The 12,093-nt window shown below is 42.7% G+C and overlaps 1 protein-coding gene across 1 annotated transcript; it reads left to right on the top strand.

The window, feature by feature from the left end:
• Nucleotides 1-5,961: 5,961 nt before the first annotated feature.
• cxcl12a (chemokine (C-X-C motif) ligand 12a (stromal cell-derived factor 1)) lies at nucleotides 5,962-11,869 on the top strand. The gene is made up of 4 exons (XM_057047411.1): nucleotides 5,962-6,122; nucleotides 7,251-7,368; nucleotides 8,159-8,242; nucleotides 10,402-11,869. The coding sequence occupies exons 1-4, from the start codon at nucleotides 5,972-5,974 to the stop codon at nucleotides 10,427-10,429; spliced, it is 381 nt and encodes a 126-aa protein (XP_056903391.1). The 5' UTR covers nucleotides 5,962-5,971; the 3' UTR covers nucleotides 10,430-11,869.
• The last annotated feature ends 224 nt before the right edge of the window (nucleotides 11,870-12,093 follow it).

Below are 12,093 nucleotides of genomic sequence, written 5' to 3' on the forward strand. Positions count from 1 at the left end.
CATGTAGGGAAAAGAGGTGATGCTCAATCGCAGCGTGGGTAGAAGTCAACTGTTTATGACCTTCCAAGCACAGAACAGACCTGTGCTAGTGGACACGCCACATGTGGAGAAAGTTAAAAAGAGAACTTCTACTGGCTGATGTTGCCACTTCAAAGCCCCTCCATCATCAGACTGCCTGTTGCGAAGCATATTGACATAAATATAACCTGACCTTGACCCCCAACAGCCCCAGCCACCATCCCTGCCTTGAAAAAAGATATGTTGCCCTTTTAGAGCAAAAACAGGACCCTTTGTCCCTTTAGAACACTGTCTTTTTCATCGACACAATAATGCCAAGGGAATGTCATTTTGAACAGAGAAAAATTAAGATCTCGAGTTTTTTTTCCCTCATTGAAAAAGGTGCAAATGTGTTTTTCAGCAGTTGATGCCGCTTTACCTTTATATAGACATTTTTCAACCAATAAAGGGAATGAATGGTGGGGAGAAGACACCCGATCAGATCAGAGGCTGTTGCTGAATTATGGTAACATAGCATTTTGAAGGGCAGAGGATGAATTGTGGGGTGGGGGTGCTCTCTGACTCATTTTTTAAAGTCTCAGAGACTGACTGGCTCTCTCTGCTACACCTCCACGCCGCGGTTAGCTAATGGGGAACAGAGTGCGGTTACACTCTCTAATAAAATCCAGCTCCACAAACAGGACCTTTAGCTGGATGCTCATTTCTCACCTTCACCTCTGTTCCTGTGTCTGTCCTCCACATCATTACACCTCCCTTCCTCTCTTGTCTTCTCTCCTCACCTGTCAGCCACTCCGGTCCCTGCCTTCTCCCTCCGCCGCCAGTCTTCTCTTTCATGTTGTCATTTGTCACCCGCTCAGCAAACACCGAGCCCCAGTGTTACCGAAGGTGAGGCTGCAGGAGGCCTTCATCACATGAGCCGTTTGGCAGAGACCAGCTGGGGCAAACAACTCTGGCCCAACCGTGGCTTCCTTATACAAATAAAATACTCAAATCCCTTCAAACAATATAGGATGTTCCAGATTGCATCACGTTTTTATGCAGCCTATGACCAGATGTGCATGTCTTTCAGTGCACGTGCAAGCTGATCCATACACATCAAGTTGGACGTCCCCTCGTCTTCACTAAGGTCTATATGAAAAATCGCCCTCTTTTTTTCCTTGCTGGGAATTAGTTGAAAATCAGGATGATCAGCCTGTAATAATATCTCGTACATGTTTTGTAGATAAGGAGAGGACGCTGTCTCTGCTGGTCGTGTCTTCACCCTGATTAATCCACCTTTGATTGCTGCTGCTGCTGTCCTTTGCTCCAGCTGCAGGGCCACCAGCATCAACGGCCTGCTCGGTTACAAAGCTGCGCACAAAAGCGACAGTAACGCGAAGCAGCGCCACGGCCCTGATTGACAGCTGTAGCCTGAACTCTCATTTCAAATGCTCTGTAAGTGCTTTTTGCGTAATGACCTGGGCAGGGAGAAGCAGTAAAGAGACAGCAGCTGGTGTTTCGGCCCAGCGAAGGACTGAGAATAGACAGACACGGGGGGAGGGCGTCTCCAATGAGGCAATGAGAAAGATGTGACTAAATTGGTTCCACGGTAACTGATCATGCTGAGAAACACTACCTGCCCACTGCACTTTAAGTCAAACTGGCAGAGAGAGAGAGAAAGCGTCACTGACTGGGCGCTTTCGTTAGGCTTTTAAGAGTTTCTGATTTGAATTCAAAAATGTGAAAACATCTCTCTGGGAGGATTAACATGGCTGTATGGTCTCAAGCTGTCAGATTAAAATAACAATGCTGATACATTTTATGGTCTTGGACAAATGCAGCACTAAATATTTATTAATTCCACCTGCCATCAATAAAACCATATGTTTTGTGCATCCTGGACATTAAAGAACTAGTGCTGTTTGATTTTTTTTAAAAAGGGATAAATATGAGGCTATATAATTCAGGGGGAAGTGGACATTTTGGGGATTTTTCAAAGCATCTCTCACACTATAACTTTATGAAGCTACATTCCAGTGGAATGACAGCGGAGACCAATACAATGAAGAACAATTGTGGAATTATTAACAAATGAATCACTTAGAGGCTGAGCAAGTTTTTGTGTGAGACATTTTATCACTATAATAAATCAAGTCTACACAGTAAAAGATGGACAGCGGGAATGTGTGTGTGTGTGTCTGTGTAATTTTGTCATTCATTGATTATGTGGTTGTTAATTAAAGGTGAAGTACTGTTTAAGGGTTGGCTTGGAGTGTCAGTGCCCAAATAAAGTCTACAATTCTCTTGCATGTGAGAAAGGTTTGTTTGCACATGTGTATCTGTGTTGGAATTAGCGGATGGTTAATTGTACACAGATTCCCACTTAATGGAATAAAAATAAATAGTTGAGTCCTGGAAAGAATCAAGACGATGTGATTGTATTCCCCTGATTCTAGAAAGGCAAATAAAAATGTTAACACCGGTAAAGTTTCAACTCCCAATCCTTTGATTCCTCCTGAACCCTAAAGTGTCTCTCGACTCTCTGGTTAGCATCACAGGAGCAGCCAAATGTTTTTCAGCACCGCGGTCGGCCACAACCAGGCGCCGCGCTCTTTGATAAACCTCACGTAGCAGCTGCATTTTAGGTGCCTCAATCTGGCACAAACACAGCTGAAGCCATAAAAAACAAACTAACTGACATCAAACCTTAATGATGTTACATAGCGTATTGACCACCTGGAAATATTATTAGCCAGCATTTTCAAATACATATTCTCTGTAAAATGTCACTCTCCAGCTTGTTAGTAACACGACTCCGGCGTCTTGTGTAGAACGAAAACAAAATAATGAATTGCGTGTGATTTATTGCAACAATGAAAAGAAAATGATTAACATGCGCAAGGTGGTGATAGGAAAGAGGGCCTTCGTGTAACTGATCACCTTACTAATAAAAACAGGTTCTTTGAAATATTAAACAGAGCAACGATTAATAAAGGCCGCGGGCCGTTGGAAAATCAAGGAAATTATGCCCCTTTGTTTGACCTGGAAGTTTATTTAATTGGAATGGGTCATGAGAGCAGGAGAAATTACTTCTTGTTTGGGAAATCTCAAGACCTAAAAGTGATTATACAGCATTGCCTGATGCTTTGTTTCTCTTTTGATTCATCATCTGTGGTTAAAGACGCCGCTGACAGCCCATTGAGGGGGTCCATATGGCGGCATGAAGGCGCGGGGCGCGTGACTCTCTGGAGGGTGCAGAGGAAACAGACAAAGACTCAGCCAGCAGGCCCTCAACCTCACAGATCCTCAATGGAGCAATGGCAGATCCCCCACAGGGAACGACCCCCTGTACACGTTTCAGACCAAAGTCTGATCTATGGAAACCAGCATAATATGCCCAGTCACCCATCCTCCTGCCTCCTGGTTCACATGGTCTCTTTCAGAGGTCAATAGATGTCCAGGAATGTTTGAATGTGACAGATCTGTGTCTTTACTAACTGATCATCTTCCCACATGAAGACTTGTTTAAATTTTAGACACAATATTTAACAAGGGTCAGAAAGTTTAGACATTTTAACTTATAGACTGTGGTGAAGTGTGGTCTCTTGCTATACTAAAAAATGAAGACTAACAGGAGAGTAGTGAGATCAGAGATCTTTATTAGAGTTGGCATTTGTTGAGTCCTTAGAATGGGAACACCTGTTGTGCTTTTGGAGATCCGAGAAATTCTTGACATTTGATTCACTCGTGGTCAAATACAAAGGCTTATCCATATTCTCTGCGTGTACAGTGAGGAATGACTGACAGGAGTTTGGGATACGGACCCCTGCAGTGGGACCTCCCAAATAAACACAGACAGACAGACAGACAGACAGACAGACAGACAGACAGACAGACAGACAGACAGACAGACAGACAGACAGACAGACAGACAGATGGGCAACAGAACGCCGCAACTCTCCTCAGCTCAGACACCTAAACGGAGGCCGGGGCGGTGCGACAGCATGTGCAACTGCGTAGCTGAACACAACGTGGAAACATGGGTCTGTTTCACTTTCAGATTAAAGTCTCAGTAAGAGAATTATTCATTTATTTGGAAATAAAAAAAAGGTTTATAATGACTGAGAATTGTGCTGTCAACCCCACTTACGTAGCATATAATACAATCCATTCAGCAGAGAAGACAAAAATTGTGGAAGTATCCTGACATCCCTCCCATTGTGTGTGTGTGTGTGTGGTGTGTGTGTGTGTGTGTGTGTGTGTGTGTGTCTGTTGCCGCATGTGTATGTGATATATTTGCATATGTGGTCGTGCAAACCACAGCACACATGTTTTTTGTATGTGCAGCTATGTAAACTTAGGTTTGGTGGTGGTGGTGGTGGTGTTGGGGGGGCTGTATTGTACAGACGTGTCAGTCATTTTGTGTGACAGCTCTGTGCTATTGATAAGCTGTTGTGATCGGGGGCACTTTGATCTTAAACCCTCTGAAGTTAACTTTCACTACCAGCTGAGAGACCTTTACTCAAATACTTTCTCTTTCCCCCTCTTTCCTCGTGGGCCGCTCAGTTCCACGCACGCGCGCACACACACACACACACCACACACACACACACACACACACACACACACACACAATTGCCTTTGTGGCCTGTGAGAGAAGTCAATATGTGTCCATTGAGCTGTCAGTTGCGTCGACTCTCTGTGCCCCATTCTGCCTGTCTGGTCTCCATGGCATCATCTACTGTATAATGATCGTCTGAGACTGCAACCAGCTTGACCTGTCTGAAGCAACATAAACATGCATAAAGGAACCAAAAGGTGCTGCACGTTAGGCAGCAGATGCATGACAAATAAAGGGGCCTGTACTTGCTCGGGTCAATTAAATCTTATGTACAACAAAACACAATCGTAAAATGTATGTTTCTAAATCCCACCCTCATTTCATGACTCTCTCATGACACTGCAATAGAAATCTAAAAATGATGTCGCCCTACATTTTCCATTTGACATCATTTATATGTTAGTCAGCCTTATTGGACTTATAGTCATTTAGATGAAAGAGGTCTGGCTGTCCATTAATAGTATCTAATTACCACATACATCCTGTAGAATCAGGAAATAAACTAGATCAGCTGTTTAACCTTATACCTTTAAACTATGTTGAAGGTTGTGACCAGAGCAGAGACTCTTGTATGGGTTCACCTGACATCTTGAGATGCAGCACATGTGGAAAATATACACTTGCTTCAAGTATGGCGCTCGTACACACACACATCTGCAGTGTTCAGTGCTCAGGAGCTCCAAAAGATCAGCGTCAAAGGTCTGGGAACACACCTCACATCTGCATCCAGTTACAAAAGCTAATAATTCCATTAAACAGACAATCAGGATGTATGCACGCAAAGACACACGCGCGCTCTCACACACACCCACACGCACATTTGTATTTTTATGTCTGTAGGGACCTTTATAGACATAACACATTCTGTAGCCTCTTATCTTACCTAAACCATAACCATCACAGCCGAATACCTAACCCTCACCCTAACCAAAACATAACCCAATTCTAACCTTAACCTCAAAACCAACTCTGAACCCTCCAGCAGCCCTTTGTAGATGGGAGAACTGGCCAAAATATCCCCACTTTCCAAAAATGTCTTCAATTCACTGAAAGAAAATCGAGATCAACAGTTTGCGGTTTTACCGTGGCAAGAAATATTGACGATGCAATCATCTGAATAGGAGGTAGGGTTCAACTGGCAAATGGGAAATAGTGAATACTTCCAAAATAAAAGATAAATAATTTAAAGATTTTAAATAAGTGATTTTATGTATTCATCTATCAACACGTAATTGGCCATTTCTGTGCGTTTGCAACGTGATCCACAATGTACAAATAGCCCAAAGCCCTTCAGCGGCTTTTATTTTGTAAACCGGAACCCTGTCGCTTTTTGGCTGTCTTGAAACTGCAGGGATGAGGCTAAAGCCCCTCCACAGACCCATTTGTCACAGTTACTCTGGACTTTACGCTGAGCAGGATCTAACTGCAACTCGAACAATGGACGTGAAGCTGATGACACTCGTGGCTGCGATCATGGTGACTCTTAACGCGCCTCCATCTCAGGGTATGGAACTATGTCCTTGTTTGTTGTTTGTTGCTTTTTTTCTTGTTAATTTCGATAAAATTGAGGGAACACTTTTGCAAGGTATTCTGAGATTCTCCGAAATCTGTTCGAAATATTGCATTTATTATAAAGATACCAAACTCGACACCATACAATAATAAAACTTTTATAATAAAATAAAACAATTAATAAATTATTGAAATACATTCCAGTGGGCGCATGCGTTTGAATTACATTTATTACATTTTTACAAACAGCTTGATATTAGTATGTTATTTGTGCTGCTTAAAAAAACACATTGCATTTAAACAAGTGAATTGTTAATGAACATGCATAACCTATATGCTCAGGGTTGTCTGTATAGCTATAGGGCAATTCCCCCGTTTTCCAAGGAGCGTAAAATTCCACAGCAACAGTGCGTGAAACGACTACAGGATGCGCATGTGGCTGCAGCCGCGCAGCCTGTCGGATTAGTGATAAACGTGCGTATTTGTTCTCCCCCTTGTTTTGTTTTAATTACTGCCAAATGAGAGGAGCGGCAACAGCAGGCGGGTGTACGTGTCGACACCAGCCCCAGAACTTTGGGCTGTTTTCTCTCTTTATCATGTTAATCGCGTCAGATGTTGAGGTTTGATCTCTGGTCACATTTTGTTAAAAACACACAGCTCCGTGATGAAACAGAGGTCGAATTTCTTTTTATTTGGTGAATGTTTATTTGTTTCACGGTGGCTATCTCTCTCTCCCTCTGTTTGAAAAAAATCCAAATATGCCCTCTTTTAAAATAGTTCCTGCAGCATCTCATTTTTTAGGAATTTAGTCTCTGTTTCTGACTTCTCTGCAATCCGCTACTAAATATTTGGATGAATATGTTGGGATATTTAGACACTTTGTGATAAATAACGTTTCGGTACAAATACATCTGGAGAAAACTGGAGAGTCATGAGTGGTTGTAGAAACAATGTCCACTTCACATGATGCTTTTGGGTTTAGTTAAACTATTGTTGATGTGTGTAGGTTTATATCATTTTGATATTTTCTGCTGATTTAATTGCTGTTAAAAGAGAGTCTTAACCTGTAAAATACAATGTGGAGTGACCCTGAAACCAATCTGTGCTTGTCTTTTTTTAGCAAAACCCATCAGCCTGGTGGAAAGATGCTACTGTCGTTCGACAGTCAGTAACCTCCCACGGAGTTACATCCGAGAGCTGAGGTTCATCCACACTCCAAACTGCCCCTTCCAAGTGATGTGAGTGTTACACTCGACTTCAGTGGGCGATAGCCGCATAGACTCGCATGTTTCCACTCAACCGTCGGACAGGTTTCCTCTCTAATGGACATTTCTCACCATCAATCTCCACGAGATGGCAGCCCAGAGAAAAGAGTTGTGTGCACACGCACGCCCCTCTGTCACTTTCACACACATGCTCAGGAGAGAAAGTAGTTTTTTCTTTTCCTGACCAAAAGTAGCACTTCCAGGAAGTGAATCGGTAGCGTGTGAAAGAGGAACTCCGGGTTTTTGAAATTGGGTTCAGTCGTGCTGTTTTAACGATCCGATTCAAGTGCTCAGCATTTAATTTGCAGCAATATTGACTGGAGCAGTAGAAAAACACAGTTGTTGATCGAAAAATACCAGATAGGATGTTTACCAATAGATACACCGTCATATGATCCAGCCTTGACCTTCTCTGTAAATAACTCCAGCGTATGCTGGGGTGTAGCCTTTAGCCACAAGCTAAAATTTCCCCCTCCTCTAGGTCCCAATACTCAACCATAATGCACAACTATACGATAATTTAATGAAGAATGGAATTGCAAATGTAAGATACATTCATTTTAGTGAAAGCTCTGAGAATTTCAGATGAGGTGCTGGCACATGTTAGGTAAAAATGTTAATGTCGCTACTTTGAAAAGTTCTCTGTCAACGTGACAGGGCAGCGTCAAGACGCCTGATTACTCTGGTTTTGCATAAGTCTTTTCATCTTCAGATAAAGCATGGTGCAGGCTGATACCTTTTCTCCCCCCCCCCATCTGCTCAGTGCCAAGCTGAAGTCAAACAAAGAGGTGTGTGTGAACCCAGAGATCCGATGGCTGCAGCAGTACCTGAAGAACGCCATCAACAAGTGAGTACCATTAAAAGGGAGAGTCATTACTGAAAGCTCCCTCCACACCACAGTGCCTCCATACTCTATCCCTATAGACATGTAAAATGGGGAGCGTGAACCCACAGATGCGCACGCTTATCGCTGGATCTTTGTAAAAGCGATGTCTTAATTGGTCCGTTTGAAACATCTGACATGACCCAAAGTGACCCGAGTCCGATACAACTAAATTATGTCTGAAGATAGCCACTAACAAATTACACTCAAAGTGTTTATTAATTTCATTTTGACAAGTTGGAATTAGTCAGGTGCCCTTTTTTTGAGCCCCAAAGGTTGATTTTATGAATAGGCGCCAGGATAATAATACACGCCAGGCTTCCACTGGCCTTCCTGAACTGGCCTTCCTGAACTCTGCAATATGCCAGGAAAATATGAAGGGAGAAAAAATGCGGATCTGCAATCACCAAAAGGAGCTCGTTGATAGTGCTGATGTGTACTACCCGCCGGGTGACGCCCAACAATCCCACAGTCAGACGGTCTGTCTCAAGGATGATTACAAGCCCTTGACTGAGGTGTGAGCGCTCCTCAGCATAACAAAACATTCCATTCAGTCAGTAGACAGTCCCCATTCCCAATGGATCAGACCTAATGTGTTCCCACTTACACATACTGGCAGAAAGGGGGAGGAGGAACAAACGTGTTTATAACCTGTGCACGCGATCATATGTGTAACGTAAAATACATATCTATCTATCTATCTATCTATCTATCTATCTATCTATCTATCTATCTATCTATCTATCTATCTATCTATCTATCTCTCTCTCTCTCTCTCTATATATATATATAGATATATATATCCACTTGTTTGTTTATGCCATATGTGTCTCCTGCTGTCTGTATTCCTTCTCACAAACATGACGCTCTGCCTTCTCCGATTAGCTGCCCTAATGCCGTGTTTAACGATCCTTCCTCCGCAGACTTCGGTCTCAATGCCTCCCTCTGTCTTAGCTTGGCCACTGTGATACGCTGTGCACCTTTTTTGGGGGGGTGGTCGGTGGGGGTCTCATTTAGTTTTCGCTGTTTTCTAAAACTCACCTTTGGAATCCTGCCCGTGCCTTTGTTTAAACCTTGGACTGATTCCTGGTCTGGCAGCCATCTGGAGCGCCTTTGTTACAGCCACTTCCAGAGTCCTTGCTGCTGCAGTCTTATTCAGTAGCCTGGCTAAGACGATCAGCAGAGCCTGCTGTAACCAGATGAATCGGTCACCTTTAGATGCTGCGCTGATCTTCATGCTTCCAGAAATGCCGCCATTCCCTTTCCCTCAGCACCTTATTGTAGCTGCTGCCACCTGAAGGTCCCGAGCCCCTCCAGCCTCCTGGGCCTCTTCAGTTTTCAGTGCAACCATCTGCCAGAGCCAGTGACCGAGGGGTTTTCTGGCCTGCTGATGAAAGAAAGCTCTTTCTCCCGAGACACCTGCCTGACTCCTGCAGGCTGCCCGATCAATCGTCCTTCTCAACGTGCTGAGTCAGCCCCTGTGGCCCACTGGCTGCCACCTGTCCTTCAGTCTTTGAAGGCCTCCTGGCTGAATCTTTCACCGAACCTTTATTCTCCTCAGCTGCAGCAGCAGTTGTTACTTGTCCTCAGACATCAGCCTGATGGTTTTCCAGCTCTGCCTCCTTCCTGCCCCTGTCAGTCAGAGGTGTCTTGATTAATCTCCTCTCAGTTCCCCCAGTTATCCATCATCTCCACAGCTCCTCAGCTCTGGTAACATCTTTACGAGATTTTGCATGAGTGTTTCTGTTTTTCTTCACCCCATTCCTGGTCTTGTCTGTCTTGTGTCCAGGCGTTTTGGGGGTTATTTTGTACTCATCCAATTTTCCCTGTCTCAGTGTTTACATGTGTTTGAATTTTTTTAAACAACTTTGGCAAATTTGAAGTGGATTGTTTTCCTAGTATCCAGTGGTGACTGTACAAACATTGATTCAGTCTTTATATGCTTTTGGGATACAGTTACATGTCTAAGTGTGTAAAGAAGATCCAGTACACTGCAAATTCTCAATGACGGGCCAGCTGTATCGAAAGGGTGCTACCAGATCGTCAAACACAACTGTGAAATTCTGTCATCAAATCTATCCCTTGTTCATAAATCTCACATCAATTTCACTTTTCTCATCCAGAATGAAGAAGCTGAAACAGGGCAACTGATTGTTCCTGCAGCGCCCCCCCCCCCCCCCCCCTTCCCCCTTACCCGAGCCATCACAGCTATATAACATGAAAAGAGATCTTCTGGTATGTTACAGCACTTAACCCGACGGCTCCACCACAACCGCTTGCATGGAAACCACCTCTTCACTGGGAACCTCGCCGCCATCTTCATCTTCCTCCCCTCTTGTTTTACTATAAAGTGCAATTTTATCCCTGAGCATGTCCCCCCACCCTTTTAAAAATGTATATACTTATTTGGCTCATTGACATAAATGGCAAGATCATTTAAATCATTTAAATTGATGCTTAATGTATGTAGACCTGCAGAAGTGCTTCCGCCACTGAACCTCTGTCATTCTCATGGACTGTTGCTTCCAAAGAAGCTAACGCTAGAAGTATCAATACAACTGTGATTTTAAATGGTCCAAACTAGAGCAGAAAGCAAAAGAATTAGCAGCGCTGTACAGTTTTGCCAAGCTGTATTTGATGTTTGAAGCTTGTTTTTTATCGTGGACTTATTTGTTTAAATTCAGTGTGAATGTGGCATGACTCTAATGAATTGTGACTGAATTTAGGATGCCAAGCAAGACTGAATAATTTCTGGGATGTTCCTTTTTAATACTGTGAGAAAATCTAAATATCATTGTAACAAATGACACTATACTTAGAAATTAGTTAAAAAAACATGCTAAATTAATTCTAATTGTCAGTTTATTAATTGATAAACACAAACATCCATTGTCAAAAAAGGATGTTAGGCAGCTGTCGTCACATCAGTAGCTTCAACACTAACTATAGCAGCGTAGTAGTGAATGTTATAGATGCTAAACCGTAACACTAACAATGACCAAGTACCTACAAGCATCACTCAGAGAGAGAAGTGCACTTTATATCTGGTGTATTCATGTTTTAACAACAAAAGTAAGCATTACTCAAAGTGTGAATTCTGTCTCTTTTCTTGTGTTGTGTTAATCCTGAATTTCTGGATCCCTGAATGTGTAACTGCATTTACCTGTTTGATTTTTATCCACCTCTTCATTTCAACCCTCTTGTCATATGTAAAATTAATATTATAAAATGTTTTATTTTTGTACTCTTGTGCATTTATATATTAAAACTAATCATTTAAAGGATGCTGTACTCTCATAATCAATCATCTAGCTAACATTTGAACATGTATACAGTTGGGCAGTAAAAAATGGACTAATATTACCGTTTAAATGTATTTTTTTCTATTCATATGAGAGGGTTTCCAGCATAAAGGCCTTAGGATGCATACGGTCAATGGAAGGTGTGCTGTGATGTAGCTACCGTCACCTCAAGGGCCCGTGTTTGGATTTCATAAGTTCCACCATGGCTGAAACTCTTGTAAATCCATCATCAAACACAGTCATTATTATCCGCAGGAGATTGTTCACAGATTAAACTGTCATGAATACAGCTGTGTGTATTTCATTTTTGCCTTTATGCCTCCCTAATCTCCGGACATTTGGATAACTCTTGTACTCTGCATTGACACACGGCTGGGGCAAACTTATCTCTGTCCATGAGGGTAAAAAGCTCAATCTGATCACTTTGATGTGAAAACACATGTTTAGCTTTACTTCGAATCAGAGCACAATGAGCCCGCCTGTTATTTAACCATTAACTCAACAAGCCGTCAT

Source organism: Takifugu flavidus, chromosome 11 (assembly GCF_003711565.1).
Source record: "Takifugu flavidus isolate HTHZ2018 chromosome 11, ASM371156v2, whole genome shotgun sequence".
Classification (NCBI taxonomy): Eukaryota; Metazoa; Chordata; class Actinopteri; order Tetraodontiformes; family Tetraodontidae; genus Takifugu; species Takifugu flavidus.